Source organism: Muntiacus reevesi, chromosome 12 (genome assembly GCF_963930625.1).
Source record: "Muntiacus reevesi chromosome 12, mMunRee1.1, whole genome shotgun sequence".
Taxonomy (NCBI): Eukaryota; Metazoa; Chordata; class Mammalia; order Artiodactyla; family Cervidae; genus Muntiacus; species Muntiacus reevesi.
Genome location: NC_089260.1, coordinates 76,101,597 through 76,120,863, shown reverse-complemented (window position 1 = coordinate 76,120,863; position 19,267 = coordinate 76,101,597). Strand labels below are relative to the sequence as shown.

Below are 19,267 nucleotides of genomic sequence, written 5' to 3'. Positions count from 1 at the left end.
AGACATTGGCTGGGTACAGGATGGCAGGCCGGGCCAGGTGGAAGGTAGGCAAGGGGAGCCAAGAGAGGACCAGGACCTGGGATTACCCCACAAAGCCCCCAAGGCTCACTGGCCCAGTCCTGAACGAGGCCTTACCCCGGGTCAGGCCTGTGGTGACAGGGTCCCCTGTGTTGTCTGGCGGAGGGGGCAGAGCCCGGGAGGCTGGAGGGTGAGCTCCAGTCCCTCTCCACGCCCACCCCAGAAAGCCCCTCAGAAAGCCCCCCAGAAAGCCCCCAGCCCTGCCCCACCAAGTCCCACCCCCTGGTGCCCAGGCAGCCCAAGCTCCAGTGCAGAAGGGAGCCCTGTCTCCCCGGGCCTTGGGCCAGCCCCAAAGCCTCCAGGATGCCTCCCCAGGGAGCCCCCACCCCACAGGCTCTCATACCCCCTTCCTGCCCCCGCCCTCCCCCCGGGCCTATGAGCACAGGCTTGGGCACTGGAGGAGGGTGGAGGGCAGGAGATGGACCCTGGGTACCCTGGGACGCACCCCTGGTCTCTGCCCCACCCTGCTCCAGAAGCTGCTCTGAGGCCCTGGGCGCACACAGCACTGAGTCTCTAGGCATGTTGAGACGGGGCTGCATGGCCTTCCTTCTGCACCACTAGGTGCCCCCCCAGCCCACAGCCCTGAGTCCGGAGAGCCGCCACTGTCCATCAGCCCCTTTAAGGGTTTCCTGCCCCTGGATGGAGGGAGGCAGCTGCTGGACGCACAGTCGGGTCCCACTGAGGACGCCCACGCCTGCGGGACGGGAGGCGGGCAGCCTCGGGGGCCGCCTGTCCCTCGGACCCTGGGAACGCCACACCTCCTCTTCCTGCGGGCAAGACCCGCAGTCCCAGCCAGCTCCCAGGGGCAGGACCCTTGCAGACCTGCTGCTGGGAGAGCACCTTGGACAAAGCCCCAGAACAGCAGGGGCCAGGAGGCCAGGAACGTTCACACAGTCTCAGACCCCACCCCCAGGGCCGCGTCTCTGGGTACTGACCTTGTCAAGGAGGAACCCTGCCCTCAGCTATCCACCAGCACTCCCACCTGGCTCTTGCCATGTCTCTCACAAAAACAAGGATGGCCGTGGGCCACTTAAGCCTTAAAGCTGGGACTGAGCCTCAGTAAGGGCTTCCCTGGCAGCTCAGCTGGTAAAGAATCCGCCTGCAATGCAGGAGACCCCGGTTCTATCCCTGGGTCAGGGCATAGCAACCCACTGCAGTATTCTTGCCTGGAGAATACCATGGAGGAGGAGCCTGGAAGGCTACAGTCAATAGGGCCGCAAGGAGTCAGACACAACTAAAGCGTCTGTACAACCAGGCATGACTCTGTAAACACACGCACACATAGCCCTACAGGCAAACACGGGAAGGCTGTGTGTCCACCCTGGTCGCTACCCCACCCCCCTCAGCACCCTCCCTGCCATCTCCACCTCCAAGGTCTTCCAGCTCCTTCAAGACTGCTTTCCAGGGGGCCTGCCCCGACGGCCCACTGGGTCTCCCGGCCTGGAGCCCAGACCAGCCCACCCGGCCGCTGCTCCACATTCATCACCACCGCGACCTCCGCCGGCTAGTTTTCACAGCTGCCCCCTGGGCTATGGTCCTCTGCCTGCTTTACACCTGAAAGAAGGGGGTCAGGGTGGCTCATGAGCAGACCTGGTCACACAGAAGACTGGGGCTGCCAGGACCCACCCCGTCTCTGAGGTTCCAGACCAGACCCTGCCTGGCTCCACTCACACGGTCCTCGGTGCCTCCACGGCCCAGGCCCCAGGGAAGGACCGCCCCGCTGCGTTCTGGGCCCACGCCTGCGTGTGACTCCCTCGTTTAACCTGCATTAACTACGATCCTCCCTTTGCAAACAATTGCCTTTGTTTCCTTGCAACCACTTCCCCATCCACGAGGCCAGGTCACTTCTGCCCTCCAACTGCCCTGGGTCCCTAGTTCCATCACAGAAACAGAAATGCAGTCTGGAGGGAGAGTCACCCCAAGGTCACAGACGGAGACGGCAGCACAGCCAAGACTCAAACCTAGGCCTCCCGAGTGCCAGCCCCAAGCTCCTCCCAGCACGTCACCCTGCCCTGAGACTGAGGTGTCACTCCCTGTCCTGCGGCAGGGCCCACTCCCACCCCCCACCCAGCACATACTCCTTCATCCACCACCTCCCCACCACTTATTCTTTCATAAGTGGTGAAAGAGTAAGTGGGCACGAGCCTCAAATGCCAGAACATGCCCCCTCCCTTTCCAGCTAGCCCACCGCCCATGCATCGTCCGTCCGTTCATTCCTCCCTCCACCCATCCACTCGCTCAAGCATCACCCAGTCGTCTGTCTTTTCAACCATCCATCATCCATCCGCCCGTCCATCCACCCACCCACCCACCCACCCACTATGCCCTCCGAGGACAGAGAAATCCGAGGCTGGGGCAGCAGACGGGACCCAGGCCTTTGGCACGGGGTGGACGGGTGGCGAGGTCAGCGAGAGGCAGCGCGCAGGGTGGGCGCTGGGCAGCGCGCGGTGGGAGGCGGGCCTCACGGCGGGTCCGGGAGCCCTGCTGTCTGGGGCCGGGAACAGGAAGCTCAGGCCTGATCTAAAGGCCATTTGTGAGGAAGTGGCTGATGGCGATGAGGGCACCATCAGGGATGTGGGCCCGGGGCACCACACTCGGCAGCAGAAAGGGGCCTGCTGGCTCCAGGTCACCCCCGCGCCTCACCAGGCACTCGCCTCCTCTGCACCTGGCCTGACACCGCCACGCCGGACCTTGGCTCAGGGGTGCAGGGGCAGGATCAGGTACATGCCTGGCAGAGGACGTCTGGGGTGGAGGGATGGGCCCTGGCCTGGGTGAGTTTGGGAGAGACCTGAGTCCAGGCCAGAGCCTGACGGGCGGCCTGTGGCTCCCGTGCGGCGGCCAAGGGAGGGGCCGGCCAGCTCCAGCACCCGGGGCTCCCGCCCCGAGGGCCAGCACCCACGCGTCCTCCACCAGCTGCCTCCCCAGCTTCCACCCGGCTGACTCACAGGCAGCTCCTGCCACCACCCAGAGTGGGGACCCAAGGGCTGGGTATAAATCCCCACAGGCGGCCGGCGGAGACCGCGGCCGCTCAGCTCAACTAAGGGATGGCCGTCCTCGGGGCCCTGCTGGCCCTGCTGCTCACCGCGGCCTCGGTCGTGCGCCTGGGTGAGAGGGGCGGTGCGGCTGGCCGGCAGGGGGCCCGGCACTGGTCCTCGCTCAGCCCACCTCCGCGGCGGGGAGTGGGTCACCACCTGGACTGGTCGCCCTGACCCTCTGGTCCTGAGCCTGGCTCCACCCGGGGCAGGGGTCACGGCCTGCTCTCCAGGCAGGGAGACCGAGGCTCGGGTGGGGGGTGCAGGGATCACGTCTAAGCCGGGAGGCTGGGCCTGAAGGGGCTCAGAGGGGCAAGGTGCTCCCCCAGGGAGAGACACCAACACGTGCTCCAGGCAGACCCATGGGGAAGGGCCCAGGACTGGACCACCCCTGGCCTCTTCTCCTGCCCTTCCTGCGACCCCCAGGGTGGGTCTCAGGGCCGGGTGGTGAGGGTCTGCTCCTGTCCCTCCCCAGGTGAGGCCTTAAGTTGCATCACCTGTGAGCAGCCCACGGCCCTTCCTCTGTGCAAGAACATTACCTACTGCAAGCCGAACGAAATAGCCTGCAAGACCACGCTGGTGACGGTGGAGGCAGGTGCGGTTGGGGGCCCGGGGCTCCCAGCTCCCACCTCAGGGCCACACTGCAGACCCCAGCAGGGGCCCGGGTGACTTCCAGGCCGGTGGTCAGTTAGGGTGTCCTGGGAGGAGGCAGGAAGAGCAAGGTGAAGGGCGCAGACTGGGATGGCCAGGGAAGGCCGGGGTGGGGTGACCGCGCTCTGATGCCTGCCCTCCCTCCAGAGTTCCCCTTCAACGAGAGCCCCGTGGTGACCAGCACCTGCGCCAGCTCCTGCGAGGCCACCGACCCAGACAGCATTGGGGCTGCCCACCCCATCTTCTGCTGCTTCCATGACCTCTGCAACTCCGTGGGCGCTGCCAGGCTCAGTGCCGGAGCCCTGGCCCCCCTGGGGGCCGTGGTCCTCAGCCACTTCCTTCCCTGAGGTGCCCGACGCTGCCGGCCGGCCGCTCTGTTAGCACGCACCCACGGTCCGAGTTCAGCAGGCACCAGGCTACTCATGGGACCCCGGGGAAGAGAATTGTTTCGGGGCGCGCTCTGACCTCCTCCCCTAAACCTGTGGGGTACATAAATAAACCGAGGCTGGAGACCATCTCTTCCTTCTGGACACTGAGAGCCCACAGGGCCGCCTTCGGGGAGCTGGGTGGGACTAGGCGTGTTCCGGCACTTGAGGCTCGTGCCCACCACGGTTGTTCCGAGCTGCTTCACAGACAGGCAGGCAGAGGTTTTGGGGGACAAATGACTTTCTGCAGTCCAACCAGGACTTGTTGCTCAGCCCAAGGAAAATCTGACTCTGCTTCCAGAATATTTCCTGGGGCTCTGGAGGCATCCCCCCACCCCATGCCCCTCCCCAGGATGGGGAGGAAAAGGGGTGGAATCCAGTGTTCTCCGAGGGTGGGTGGCTCTGCGGGGTCCAGGTCTGCCGCAGCAGCAAGGTGGGGACCTGGAGAAGAGGGCATGTGGGGATGGCCTGCCCCCCCAGACTGGGTCTTCCCAAGGGTGTGGGGTTGGGTGTACCTGGGTCTGCGGGCACCCACACAACTCCCCAGGCCCCAGTTGCCTCCTGTGAGACAACAGGTCTATTACACCCTGAGCCCCAGGGACAGCTGAGATTAGAGAGGAGTGTGTGTATGAAACACAAAGGTTGTGCCTGCTTGCCTCAGGCCCCCAGGGCTGGTTCAGGAGCTTCAGAGGCCCCCCGTGGTCTGGCCTGTCTGCTCAAGGATGGGCTGCAGAGTGTCCTTGGGGGCTGACCACCCCCTGGAGACCAGGATCCTTAGGCCCCAGGAAACCCTGCCAGCTGTCCTTGGCGTCCCCTTGCTCAAGCCCCACTGAAGGGAGTGGGAAGCAGGAGCTGGACTGACCCCCGCCTGTCAGTGTCCACCTTGCCGTCGGGCATCTGGGCTGGAGATTCTCCACATTCTGCATCACAGTCAGACTTCCAGACCACCCCTGATGTGACCCTGCACTTGGAGGCCAGGGCCACCACTCACCTTGGGGCACAGTGAAGCCATGTCACTGCCCCCTTCAGTCTCACCAGCAGAGCAAGAGGGGGGCACCTCTGGGCGCTTCAGGGGTGCAGGGCAGGTGTGCAGCTGGGAGAGGCGTGGCAGCTGCCTGCTCCCAGAGAAGGCAGGTGGGTGGGGGCAGGCACCTGCGGGGCCTCCACGTGGCCAGCAGAGGGCGCGCGCCCCTCGGACTCCTTGCCCAGCACCAGGGTCATGGGTCCTCCCTGCCCACACCTCCAGCGGGAGCCATGCAGGGCGGCCTGAGCGCACGGGGGCCCGCCAAGCCCCTGCCCTGGCCCTGGGCACGCCCGCTGGTCTGTGCCCCTGTGGGAGCTGGGTAGGTCATGGCTGGGGCCACAAGAGTGGCTAGCAGGCGGCTGCAGGGTGGATGGCAGCTGCCCACACCATCTGCGGGCGTGTGGGGCCTTGAGGCAAGTGGGTGCTGATCGCACACCCCCACCTCCTGTCACGTGGAAGTGGGTGGGTCACAAAGAGCTGTGGCGGGGAGACGCTCCATAATGGGCCCTCCGCCCCCTGCTCACTGGCCAGAGAAAGAAGGGCCCCTCTTCCATCATGAGTACCTCTTCCATCAGGACAGATGGCGAGGAATGCCAACACCTCCCCCAGGAGCTCCGCCTCCCGGGACGTCCTGCAGGCAGGTGGCGGGGAGTGGGGGTCACCTGGGGAGCCAGATGCCACACAGACCACAGGGGCGGGGGCCTGGGGTGGACGGTCCTGTAGCCACTGGCCTGCGGGAGGGGGATCGTGGTCCAGGGAGAACCAGGGCCCAACCCACATGCGGGCTGACAGTCACTTGAACTTCTCAACAAAAGCAGTCACTGCATGGGATCAGTGGGTCTTGTGAGAACTAGGCTGCAGATACACTCCCAAAGCCCAGTCCTGAAGCCAGGCCCCCTAGTCAACAGGTACCCTTCTCCCCTCTGCTACAGGCCTGTCCTCCAAGTGTGGACCCAGAGCCTCCTCTCCCCAACCCCTGGCTAGGCTGCATCTCCTGAAGTGGACACAGAAGTCCCCATGCCCCTGGGGCAGCCACACGCAGCCTAGATGCTTGTGACCATCCTGAACAACCCCCCCCCCCCCCCCCCCCGCCGCCAACAACCGTGCCAAGTGGGGCAGACCATGCCCAGGCACCTCCATCCCATCTCCCCAGCCAGCCACTAGGGGCCACTGGCTCAGTGCACCATTTCCTGTCTGTGGTCCCGCCAGGAACTTGTCCTGTCTGGCAAGTCAGCTCAGTCACCTGTCATGATCCCCCAAACCCTGCCGCCCCTCCCTACAGGCCCTGTGCAAACATGTGTCACAGGAAGAGAAACAGACCTTCTGGGAGGGGGCCCATGTGACCTTCACATGGCCATTGGCTCAGGACAGGCACGAGGCCCTGCCTGGCAGGCCTCAGGGCCCTCAGGGAAGATGGAAGGTGAAAAAGGCTGAGGCTCCAGCCAACCACCCTGGCAGCGCAGCACTGCCCTGCTCTGAGCCTCTCCAGCCCCACTGCCCCATCGCTGAATGCCTGCTGCACACCCCGCCACTTCCAATGGCCCTTCTCTCCCAGGCCCCAGTGCTGGCCCCTGCTGGGGCAGGCAGTCAGAGCACGGACACCGCCCCCACCCCCCTCCATGCACCTGCCTTCTGTCCCAGGGGTCCCACCCCTGCCCTCCTGGGGGTGCCTGCACAAGTCCCTCTGCTCACCCTCCCCACCCCCACTAAAGCCCACTGACCTCTGCCCCACCTGCCAGCCCTCACCCTGCCTGGTGAGTCCAGGAGCCTGGGGGCCCAGACCCAGAGTCTGGGTGGCACCTCCCAAGCCTCTGTGGACAACCATAAAGGAGAGGGCCAGTCTGTAAAGGGCTTGGGGCAGCTCCTTTCTGGCCTCAACCCCGTGATCCGCAGAACGGGCACAGGTCCTGCCCTGCCAGCGTGGACCCCAAGTTCACCCAACAATCCCGACAGCACCCCCCGCCCCACGTCAGAAGGGCTTCGGAAATGAAGACTCCCCAGCACGCTCATGTTGAAGGCCTTTACTCTTGGGCTTTCCTTAAATAAAACAGAAACACAGCAGTGTTCCCAGTGGCTGAGGCGGACCATGCCGTGGGGGCAAGGGAGGAAGAGGGCCGTGGCCGTGCTCCTGGCCCCGCTGGCGGGGGGTGGACGAGGCGGCCAGGGAGCAACCCTGGGCCCCTCTGGGCTGCCCCGGGGGCTGGTGGGGGCAGCTGAAGGGGCACAGGTGAGCGGGCACCCCACCCGGGGCAGAACCCACCCCCAGAGCCTGGACTGTCCCCAGCCAGGGACGAGGCCCACCTGCACTGCCCTCGCGCTCTCCAAGGCCCTGGACCAGTTCCTGCTTCTCCCCAAGCCGCCCTCGCCCCAGCTGCAAGGCAAGAGAGCAGGCAGGCCCTGCCGGCACCTCAGCAGGCTGGTGACACCAGGACAGAGCTGCTCGAGCAGCCCCAGCCCCCCGCAGGAAGCAGCTCTCAGCGCAGGAAGAAACAAACAGATCAACAGCCGGGCAGGACGTCAGGCCAGGCAAGGACAGCCCCAGCGGGAGGGCAGAGGTGCTACAGGCCCAGAGAGGGCAGGACCCCAGCCAGGGTCACACGGCACGGTCCTATGGGCACCAAGCGGTGCAGACAGGTGAGGGCACCTAAGCAGGACCCCATGCCTCTCCCCAATCCCTCCTCAACAGCAGGTTCTGACTAGGACCCCCCACCTCCAGCTGTGACAGCTCACTGCCTCCACCGGAGCCGCTGCACAGCTGACCTGCGCTGGGCCCACCGTACTCTCCAAAGCCCCGCCGCCACCCCAGCACTTGGTGACCAGGCCTCTCTCCTGAGTGCCCTGGGCCTGTCTGCCTGGCCACACTCTGCCCCGCCCCCACGTGCAGCAGAGGGATCTGCCTTGAAATGCTGCTCTGATCCTTCCAGCTCCTCGGGACCCATATCAGGACCCAGGCCTTGGCCAGCTCCCTGCCCCGCCCGCGGCCCTACCTCCAGGACTGCTCCGGCCTCACCCCCAATGGCAGCCTCAGACTCCAAGCTCTGGCGCTCAAGGCAACTCCAGCCCGCTCCCTGCGCCAGGCGCCCGCCCACTCAGAGCATGGAAGCCTGGCTTCACCTGCAAGGCAGCCCACCCCAAGCCCCTGCTGCCTGCATGCCAAGGGCCCTGGGCCTTCCGGTTTGCCCATCATCACCACCTAGAGGGCAGAGCTGGCCTGGGTGCCTGCATCACCCCCACCCCGTGCTTGGCATGGGATGGGGTATGGAGGGGCATCAACAATGGAGGCAGGGGAAGGCCTTGAGCGTGTGAGGGGGCTGGGTGGGTCGCAAGGCCACTCCAGCTCAGAGAGGGCCCAGTCCAGCCAGCCCATGCTGCACTCTCTGCCCCCTGGCAGGTGGGGAAGGGTGGGCAATGGCCTCCAGGTCAAGGCTGGTGGGCAGGGATGGCAGGCTATGGCAGTCACTGGTCCTTGAGAACGTCGTGGAGCCCGCTCTCGGCCCGGAGCAGCTGGCTGCTGGCCTCATTGTAGGCGATCCAGTGCTGCAGGTCAGCCGGCAGCTCTGGGGGCTCCACCTGCAGAGGGAGATGGGGGTGAGACCGGATCCAGACTCAGCTGCAGCCCAGCCCTCTCCACGAGGCCAGGCCACCCCACACCAGCCTTTCGGCAGGCAGATCCCGGGCACTGGGCTCAGCCTGCCCCACGCTAAACCCGACACTGCACCTGGGGCCCTCTGCCCCATCTGGGACCGGACATCCACGGGGTGTCCCTGCCAGGCTGGGTGAGGGGCATCTCACCTCTCACGTGGGAGTCACCCTTCAGCCCACACCTGACCTCGTGGCACCCTCCCCTGCAAGAAAGTGGCCTTGGCTCCCTCTCCTCCACACTTTGGTCGCAGCTGAGTCCACGGATTTACAGCCTCGATGGCTCTCCCCTCCCACTCTCCTGACAATGAAGGGACACACACAGCATCTCTGTGGGTGTGAGGTGGGTGGGATCCAGGCTCTCTGGGGGTGTCCTTGACTCAAAGAGACAGAAAAGCAGCGGGCTGGGCCTCTGGCCTGCTGTGTAGCCTCAAGCATTTCGCATCGCCTCTCTGAGCCTGTTTCCCCACCTCTGATATAATGCAAAGTCATGGCCTCACCATGAGATGAGGCTGTCTCCCTCTTCTGCACCTGTCCACGGCCAGAGAGGGCAGCGCCCTGTCTGAGGGCACCAAGGGGTCCAGCAGGTCCTGGCTCTGGCATGCAGGTGCCCAAGCATTAGGCACCTGTCTGCAGCAGGAGCCTGCCCTGGCAACCGGCACCGCAGCAATGTCCCCAGGGCCCAGTTACCATGCCGCAGCGGCAGGCCCAGCTGGGCTGGGAAGAGCAGACCCCGGGGAGGGGCCTTGAGTCCCAGGCAAGTGCTGCGGCCCTCTTTTCTCCAACTGGAAAAGGCGCAGGGCCTGCAGCTCTAGAGAGCTCAATTCTCACCCGAAGACAGGGGATGGTGACCCAGCCCCTCAGCTCTAATCTGGGTGAAGGGGGGGTCTCAGGTCCTGAGAATGCCCACCAATCTCCTGTCACCGACACCATCCCCACCCTAACTTCATCCTTCGTTCAGAACCGAGAACCGGTGAGACGGGCTCAGCACTCTCGGCCACACTTGGACCCCCTGAGGAGAGGGGTCTTCCCTGTTCTGGAAAATGTGGAGGGTGTGGCAGGGAGCCTTGAGGAGCCAGGTTCATAAGAAGCGGTGGGGGAGGGGCATGCTGAGTCCAGCTATAAAGAGGTGATCAGGGAACCCTGAGGGGTCTCACGAAGAAAGACATCAGTGAAGAAGGCCCTGGCCTGGGACCAAAGGGAAGGACGGGATGAGAGCATCCCGCAGAAGGGAGGCGGCAGTGTGGGGCCAGGAGGCCAGGGGTCCTCAGGGGCCAGGGGAGACGTGCGGGGGACGGGGGACGCTCACCCTGCGCTTGCACAGGTGCTGAACCACTCGCTCTGGCGAGGTGCCCAGCACGTGCTGGCGGGAGCGCAGCAGCGCGCACACGAAGCCGTCGCGCAGGCTGATGAAGCGCGCCTCTACGTAGAAGGCGCGGTCGTCCCAGCCCAGCAGGCGCGTGCGCACCTCGAACGGCTCGAACAGACGCAGCGAGCGGCGGTAGCGCGCGCAGGAAGCAGCCAGCACGGCGCGCGCCCCGAGCGCGCGCAACGCCTCGAGCACACCACAGCGGGCCAGGTGCGCGGCGCGCGCCACGTCGGCCTCACGCAGGTAGCGCGCGTTGTTCATGTGCAGCAGCAGGTCCAAGTCCGAGGGCAGCACGCGGCCCGCGTAGCTCTGCTCAGCCAGCAGGTCGCGGACGCGCGGCTGCAGCAGGCGCGCGCGCAGCACGGCGCACGGCACGCGCACGAGGTACCAGCCGTCCAGCAATGCGAAGTAGGCTAGGGCCAGGGCCAGCAGCGCTACGAGCAGCTCCAGCATCGTGGCTGAGACCGCAGCGGGCGCCGGGAGCGGGAGAGCCGTCAGCGCGGTTGCCGGCTCCGTGCGCAACGTTGCAGCCGGCGGCGCTGATTCCGCTGCTCAGCCGGCCCGCTTGGGAACCGTTGAGCAGTGCGCGGGCGGAGCGAACCATCTCGCGAGGCCGGCTGAGGGGGCGACGCGCCTGGCGCCGCGGGCAAAGTACCGCCGTCTCGCCGCGGGCCCCCCCTCCACGCTCGCAGTGGTTCGTCCCACCCCGCGGCGCGAGCGTCTTTCGCTTTCTCCGCGGCGGGCGGGGCATAGGGAGGCGAGCCCTGGGGTCGCAGCGGCACCTGGCGGTCACTCCCAGCGTTACAGACGCAGGAGCGTCCCCGGGTCTCCCGTAGCGTCCCCCCCCCACCCCTCGCCCCCGTCTCTGGTAGCGCGAGCCCCTCGCGCCTTTCCCTGGCCCTTGAAGACTCGGGTTGACCCCGGAATTCCACCTCTAATTTGGGAGAGCCTCCAGCACTTCCCTGGCCTAGGCTGTGGAATTGTGCTGGAGGGATGGACATAGCCCGGTCCCCGGCGGCGTTACTTGGAGACGACTGGAAACCGACCCTCCTCTGCTCCCGAACCTCCAGGGGGCTCCCCGCTTTCGCAGGACGACAGCCCCATGTGCGGGCGGATTCAAGGAGTGTCTCAGTGTAGCCCCAGTACACCTGTTCAGTCTCAGCCTGTGACCTCATTAACTCCGCCGCATTCACCCCTGCCCCCCAAGATCCTGACAACCGCAACCTCATTTCCAAGCATTCCCACCCTTTGCCCTTTTTAGAAACGGGAGCAAAGAAAACCAGGGTGGAGAGGGAGGAGTTAGTAACTGAAATGACTCAGCAGTGGATTCAGTGGTAACTTGACTTAGGCACCTGGGACGCCTGGCCTGACGCGCCGCTGCACTGAGTCGGTGTCCTGTCCGTCTTCTCTGCAGGGCTTTGGGCGAAGGCCTAGAGAAGGCAGGCCAGCTCCCCGACCAGCCTTCAGGCCTCTCCAACGACCGCATCTGCCAGTGACCCCCGAGGCCGCCTGCTCAGGTCAGTATTAGAGTCCTGGGAGGGTGGGTTTGCAGAGTGAGGGCTGCAGTCCAGTGGCTCTGAGAAGGCATCTGGCAGCAGCTGGACTGAGGAAGCCGTCTGTCTGTCCAGTCCACTCCCAGTGGGCTTGGGCTGCAGGGCTCTCGCAGGCAGGGAAGAAGCAGCTCCTGGGGCAACCGTGGTCCACAGTCCACGGAGCTGGGTGCTAGGCGGCCTCCTCGCCAGGGTCAGTGTCGGGCAGAGGCTGAGTGGTTTGCTTTTCTGGCTTTGCTTCTGGGACCAGTAGCTAGGCGGAGTAGGGCCAGAGTTGCCCTAGGTCCCTGGATCTGTTTGGATACTCCCAGGAACAGGGGGCTCATTTCCTGTCAGGGCGGGTCCACCTGCCCTAGGAAACCCTGGCAGTAAGAAGACCCTTCCCACACATGCTCACACTTGTCCCTGTGATGCTGTCCCTGCCCTGGCTGGGCTCCGAGCCGTCTGTCCGGGGGTGGGCTAGCTTCTCAGGGTCAATAGAATGCCATGCCCTTGTCACCCACCTTGTCCCATCCCCCAGGGGAGGACCCCATAGCTAGAGAGCTGGTTCTGGAGACCACAGCGCAGCTTGGTGGGTGAGGCTTCAGCGGCCCCGCCCTCCTCACAGCCCGTGTGCCCACCTCCTGGCTCCTTCTGAGCTTCTGCTGTGCAGGTCACCCAGCACACATGTACACACACACATGCATACACGCATACACATATGCTCACGTGCACACACAACACACGGGTGCACACACATGCACCCACATACACATGCACACACGGACGCACACACACACGTACATACACACGCACATACACATGAACATACCACACGTGGGCGCATACAGACGTGCACATAGACACGCACACATTGCACATGCTGTTCCCTCTACAGGGGACCCTCCCTTCCATCTGCCCCTTTCTGGAAACCCAAACTGGGCTAGATCCCCAGAGTACTTTTACACTGGTGCAGTCCGTAGGTAGCGGGTGCTGTCTCCCGTGGCCAGGGCTGGTCTGTCTTGTTGACTGCCAAATCCCAAGGCCAGCGGGATGCCTGGTGCACTGAAGGTGCTCAAAATATGAATGCCATAAGCACCAGCGCCTTCTCCACGTCCCCGCCATCCGGCTGCGTCTGTCCCACCCAGTGGACACACAGATCTTGTGATAGGTCGCTGGCACCTTGTGGAGGGCTAGAAGGAGTCCTGGGTGGAGGACCTTGATCCCTTCCCTTGGCCCTGGAGCCTCCAAACCTGCGGAACCAAGCACGGCAGATGAACAGAGGGGTACTTCTGGGTCCCCTTGGTTCCTAAGGACTCTCGTATCTGGGTAGCGCCAGGCATTGCTGCCAGAGGCAGGCCCGCATACTAAGCTCCACTGGCCGCCTCCTGGGTTCGAGCCTCCAAGTGAGGAGAAGCATGGGCTCAAGACGCCACCCGAGGAAACAAAAGCAGCAGTGCCTGTAGTCAGAACCAGCAGGCAGCCCCTGGACCCTGAAACGTTGCTGAACCCATGCAAAGACACCGGGATTCTTGGCCTCCGAAGGAGAAGAATTCAATCCAGGGCCAGAGACGAGGCTTGATCGCTCAGAGCTTTTGTGCAATAGAGTTTATTAAAGTATAAAAGGGATAGAGAAAGCTTCTGACATAGACATCAGAAGGGGCCAGAAAGAGTACCCCCTTGCTAGCATTAGCAGTGAAGTTATATACTCTCAAATTAGTTATTACAGTGAATCAAAAGAATGTCTGGAGGTTGTAAAGACCTCACCAGACTGTCAGGGAGTGTTTAATGGGACGATTCCTACGTGCTATTTCTCATAAGTCCTCTGTTCCTTATCAGCTTCTGCCAGAAGCGAGTAGAACTGTAGGCAGCTCTCAGGACTGAGGTCATTGTGTGAGACAGGCTCGGACCTCCTTTAGTAAACATTCTGTTTACGACAAAACTGCTCAGTCTCGCCCCCCTTTCTTGAGATGTGGATTGTCTCCTGACCTTGTGACCATTATTATCCTTTGTTTCCTTGGTAATGGTTACTGTATTTTTGGTTTTCTGATTTTCATCATTATTGAAAGAAATTTCTTGTACTACAGCCTATATATACTCACAGAAAAATCATTAAAGCACCTTTGCTCCATCAGAGCTTGGGTCCTCGTGTCTTTCTTTCTCTCTCTCTCCACCTCCCTCCGACTCTCTCACTTTCTTATCGTGGACTCCGGACCACCAGGCCCCAGTCCATTAAAGGACCCCAACAAGTGGCGCCCAGAACACGGACACTGGTATACGTGGCATTTCGGACAGAGTGACTCCAGGCTTATTGAGGTCAGGGCCTATTGAGGTCGGTAAGTACTAAGACACAGGTCAAATGGCTGGAAAGCCCCATCATTTCTCTGTTTTACTTCACCATTTGTTTAAAGCTCAGGGACTTTTGGTTTCGCGTCAACGAATAGAGGCTTACTTTCAAACAGTGGTTAAATGTATTCCTTGGTTCCCTGATAAATGCAGTTTTGATTTAGAAATTTGGCACCAGGTCAAAGAAAGTGTTGAATGAGCCACTAAACAAGGAAAAAATATTCCAATTGATTTCTAGCCCCTATGGGCTCTCATTAAAGCTGTAATTCTGCCATTTCAAGGTAAATTCTAGCCCTTCCAATATTCGACAACAGATGGAACACTTATTACATGAATATAAATTAAATGATAAAACTTTACAAAAGGCCCAATTAAAACAACCTAAAATATGTCAAAATTTTCTTACTAGCCCTGGCCCAGCTGCTCCAAATGCTCCTCCTCTGCCAACAGGCTCAACTTCAAAAGTCTCTCCTTTGTTGGAACCTAATGAAAGTTATGCTAATTTTTTAACTAGACTTGAAACTGCTATTTCCCGTACTGTAATCAGAGAAGAAACCAAGAAACAGCTAGAGAAATTACTTGCTTATGAGAATGCAAATCAGGAATGTCAAAGAACTATCGCTGCAATTCATGAGACTGGGACTATTATTGATTATTTGAAGGCTTGTCACAATCTAAGATCAAAAACTCAAAAGATGCAAATACTAGCTGAAACAACGGTTACTACCTTTAAAAAGGGGAATGAAGGATGCTTTACGCATAGAGATAAAAACCATTTAAAAAGGGACTGCCTGAAGAAGGCTAATAAAAAACCTCCAAGAATTTGCCCTCGCTGCCGTAGAGGAATGCATTGGGCCAAAGATTGTAAATCTAAATTTGATATTGAAGGAAAACCTATTCCAGGAAACTCCAAACAGGGGACACCCCCCCAGGTCCCCTACAACAAAAACCAGGGGCAAATTCTATCTTTTCCCTCAAACCCTCAACATCAATATACCAGCCCTAAATGATTTTTTCCTTTACCCTTAAGCAGTCCTTTCTAGAGTACCTACCAGACTTTTTGGACCCCTGCCCCCACAAACCTTCAGTCTTTTATTTGGCTGATCTAATTTGGTTTCTAAAGGAATTACTGTTTACCCTGAAATAGTTGATTCAAATTATAAAGGAGAGATTCAAATTATGATGTCATCTCGGATTCTATGGCAATTCAGAAAGGGGGACAAAATTGCTCAATTACTTCTTTTGCCTTACATTTCTATTAACTCCTCTAATAATGTACAGACAGGCGGATTTGGCAGTACAGATCAAAAACAGTCCTTATGGGCATCATTGGTGTCTGAATATGCCTGACCAAATATAAATATCAAAATAAATGGTAAAAGATTTTCTGGTCTCCTTGGCACTGGATCTAATATTACTATTATTTCCAAACACTTATAGTTCAAATCCTGACCTATACAAAAGGTCTCTTGCCAAATTGCAGGGATTCCTCAAACCAAAGTACAAGAAATTTACCAAAATGTTTAAATCTACCCATATGATAGACCAAAAGGCCACCCTACAACATTAAGACCTTATGTGATAGATGCACCCCTTAATCTAATAGGAAGGGACTTACTTATGCAATGGCAAATTCAGATATACATACCACATTTTTCCTAGGGGCCACTGCTTATTTAACAAACAAAACAATTATTAAAATAACTGAGAAAAATGACGAGCCTGTTTGGACAGAGCAATGGCCCCTTACGAAAGAAAAATTACAAGCTACTAAAGAACTTATAGACACACAATTAGAATTGAAATATATTGAGGAATCTTGCTCTTCTTGGAACTCTCCTATTTTTGTTATAAAAAAGAAATCTAACAAATGATGTCTCTTAACAGACCTTAGAAAAGTTAGTGCATCTATGAAACCTATGGGTGCATTACAACCAGCAATCCCATCACCTATTACTATTCCTCAAAATTGGCACATTATTATTACTGATTTACAAGATTGCTTTTTTTTTCTTTTTCAAGATTGCTTTTTTAATATACCTTTACACCCTTTAGACTGGGAGAGATTCACTTTCTCTCTCCCTTATCCTAATCATATCGGGCCTCATAAAAGATTTCAATAGACTATGTTACCCCAAGGTATGCTTAACAGTCCTAGCATTTGTCAAAATTTTGTAGCCAAGGCTTTACTTCCTATGTGACAGCAATTCCCTCATGCATATATCATTAATAATATACTATAACTACAAAAAAGAGAAATGATATTTTTGACACTGAATGGCCATGATATTCTTTAGACTCCAGAGAAAACTGATTAAAAGAAAATCTTTTTTGAAATTGCAAAAGCGGTTCTTCTTACACGTGCAGTTAGGAAAATGTTCTTGTTAAAACACTTTTTTGGAGCTCCAGTTCTGCCTGGGAAATAAAAACAGGCCAAAGAAAAAACCTAAAGTTAACTCTCATCATGTCCTTGGGATACACAGCCCACTCTATCAAGGACTCCAGCCATAAACAAATTGGTGGAACTCAAAATAAATAAATAAAAAGATATCTTAAATTTCAAATGGAAAACTATGCCTATCTATCTAAAATTATCTATGTCTGAATTTTTTGTCTTTGTTTTTGGATAATGTCTTTGTTTTTTGGATATGTTTTTGTCTTTGTTTTTGGATATGTCTTTGTTTTTGGATAATATGAAGTTAATAAACTCTATTTAAATTCAACTTCACATGAACTGAAAAATATTCAATATTAAACATAATGTTTATTTAAACATAAATATAATTTAAATATAATTATTTGTTAATCTAATTAAGACATATCTTAAGTCATCAACATTATATAATACTTTTATTATGCCTAGGTTTAAGGTAAACTAAATTTGTCAACAAAAAGCTAACTCTTTTATATATGTATATATATATATAAATGAGATGAAAACCTTTAGATAAACTCTATTAAAAATAATTATATTTTTGATAGAATAATCTATTATTATAATCTATTATTACAATCTAAAACAATCTCTTAGGATTGGGGTAACTTAAGTTTCTGGAGTTATACTAAACTAAATAATAAAAGTTTATTAAATAGGTCATTTCCAAATGAAGTAAGATTTTAAAACATTAATTACTGAACATTAACTTCTTCTTACAAAAAGTTTTTCTTACAGAAAAACTAAAGAGATTTTTAAGCTGTTAATAAATATGTATATATTTATATAAAAATAAATATATATAATAACATATAATATGATATAATAAATATATTCACCAATCTGTAAAATACTAACATACAAGACACTTTATAGTTGCTAAAGAAAAGTAAGATATATGCTTTTTTTTTAAAAAAAAGAAAAATAAGATATATGCTTTTAATAAAAAGATATAAGAAATGGCAAATAAAATGATGAATACAAAAATATAAAAAAAGGTTTATGACAAATAAAAGAGAATTTCATGACAAATAGATGTAACTCATTACCCTGAACTTTCTTCCTCTTCCTTCTACCATGTCTCAATCAATACAAATTCTTCTTTTCTAGGGGCCACACCTCTCCAAGGTAAAACTACACAACATGTTATAACCCACCTATCAACTTACTTTGTGGTAATGAGAACACCTAATTCTATAAAAACGGGCAACACCCCTGCCTATATTTCTAAGCAGTTCAAACAATTTTTACATTCCTTCTCTATTAAACAGATCACAGACATTCCTTATAATCCACAAGCACAAGACATAATTAAACAAACACATCAGACACTGTAACTGCAAATAAAAAATTAAATAAGGGGAAATACACAGGAACACTTTTCCTTATCCAGAACAGACTTTACTAGATTCTAATGCAATATATTCTTTAAGCCTATAACTACTATTAATATAGCTTTATTTCTGTTTCCAGTCTGTAAGATTCTTAAAACAAAACAACATCAACTTCGATGCCTGTTTCACAATACAAAACAAAAGCAACATAAAAAAGACACCATTTGCCAAATAAATTATTTGTTCCTAAGAATATAAAAAATGCAAAATATTCACCATCTTTTCAGGTCTGTCTTGAAAGTATAATCACCTTCTTTAACACACTGAACAGAGATTCAACAGCTGCCAGGCTGCATTTCTTTTCCAAGGACAAGGTCAAATATATTTGGATATGAGCAACATTTCATTTGTCAAGTTGTTCTGCATCAGTTTTTCAATAATTTCATTTAGAAAAAAATGTTTGAATGTTTGCTTCTAATCCTTTGCCCCAAATAACACAAACCACTTAAAACACAGTCAGATTCCATTTATTTTTATATCAGGAAAAATGTATGTACTGAATGAAGAGAAAATCAACCCATTAATTCAAAACCACAGCCAAATACCAATCCCAAACAGATTTCTCTTTTCTTTTGGACTGAAATATTTCCTAGGAATGTTTTCATCATTATCGCTTTCCTTTCTTTCTATAACTATTGTTAATGTAGCCTTATTTGTTTTAAATTTTTTAAACTTACCTCAAGGAGATATTTTGACAAAAGCAGAAAAACATTTTGAAACATTAAAGGACACCTGCCTTCCTTTGCCCATTTGATATCAAGATGGGTTTAACTAATCAATGGAAATCTAAGAAACTAATCTTACAGGGAAAGGGGTATGCTTCTATTTCTCCAGATGGATCCAATGACCTCACATGACTTCCTCTTCAGAAGATTCAAGGGGGCCCCCAGCATTCAGACTAGAGACAAAACAACAAAAACCCCAGGAGGAAGGAATTCCAATACAGCCATGGCAGCTTTAAGAACTTCCAAAAAACGCCACACTCAACGTCACCGACCTTATGATCTTCCTCCTTGGCGAGAGATAAAAATCCTTACTAATCAAACTGAAAATCTGATTTCTCAACAGGGAATGCCTGGGAATCCTGAAAATACTTTTCTTCGCTATGCTTGCTTTGCTTGCTTTTGCTTCCCCCGCTCAGGCTGACTTGATTGATCACACTTATTGGGCTTATATACCTAACCCCCGTTTTTAATTGTAGGTTATAAAATGGACAGATATAAGATCAATCATATCCACTAATGACTCAACACATATGCCCCCTCCTTGGAACTTGGAGGGGCCCTCTCATCCTGAAGAAGAAGAAAAACTAATTAATATCTCTCTAGGTTATGAAGTCCCTCCTT

General features: G+C 55.4%; 3 protein-coding genes across 3 annotated transcripts in view; 1 reads left to right on the top strand and 2 right to left on the bottom strand.

The window, feature by feature from the left end:
* The window catches only part of GLI4 (GLI family zinc finger 4), a 413,072-nt gene that overhangs the window by 347,278 nt on the left and 46,527 nt on the right, over window positions 1-19,267 (bottom strand). The gene's annotated exons all lie outside the window — the stretch shown is intronic.
* Window positions 3,123-4,108, top strand: SLURP1 (secreted LY6/PLAUR domain containing 1). Its single transcript, XM_065902608.1, has 3 exons — window positions 3,123-3,183; window positions 3,586-3,705; window positions 3,909-4,108. Exons 1-3 carry the CDS (start codon window positions 3,123-3,125, stop codon window positions 4,106-4,108), a joined length of 381 nt encoding a protein of 126 aa, XP_065758680.1.
* THEM6 (thioesterase superfamily member 6) lies at window positions 7,227-10,790 on the bottom strand. The gene is made up of 2 exons (XM_065902919.1): window positions 10,159-10,790; window positions 7,227-8,780 (listed from the first exon to the last, which is right to left on the bottom strand). Exons 1-2 carry the CDS (start codon window positions 10,669-10,671, stop codon window positions 8,667-8,669), a joined length of 627 nt encoding a protein of 208 aa, XP_065758991.1. The 5' UTR covers window positions 10,672-10,790; the 3' UTR covers window positions 7,227-8,666.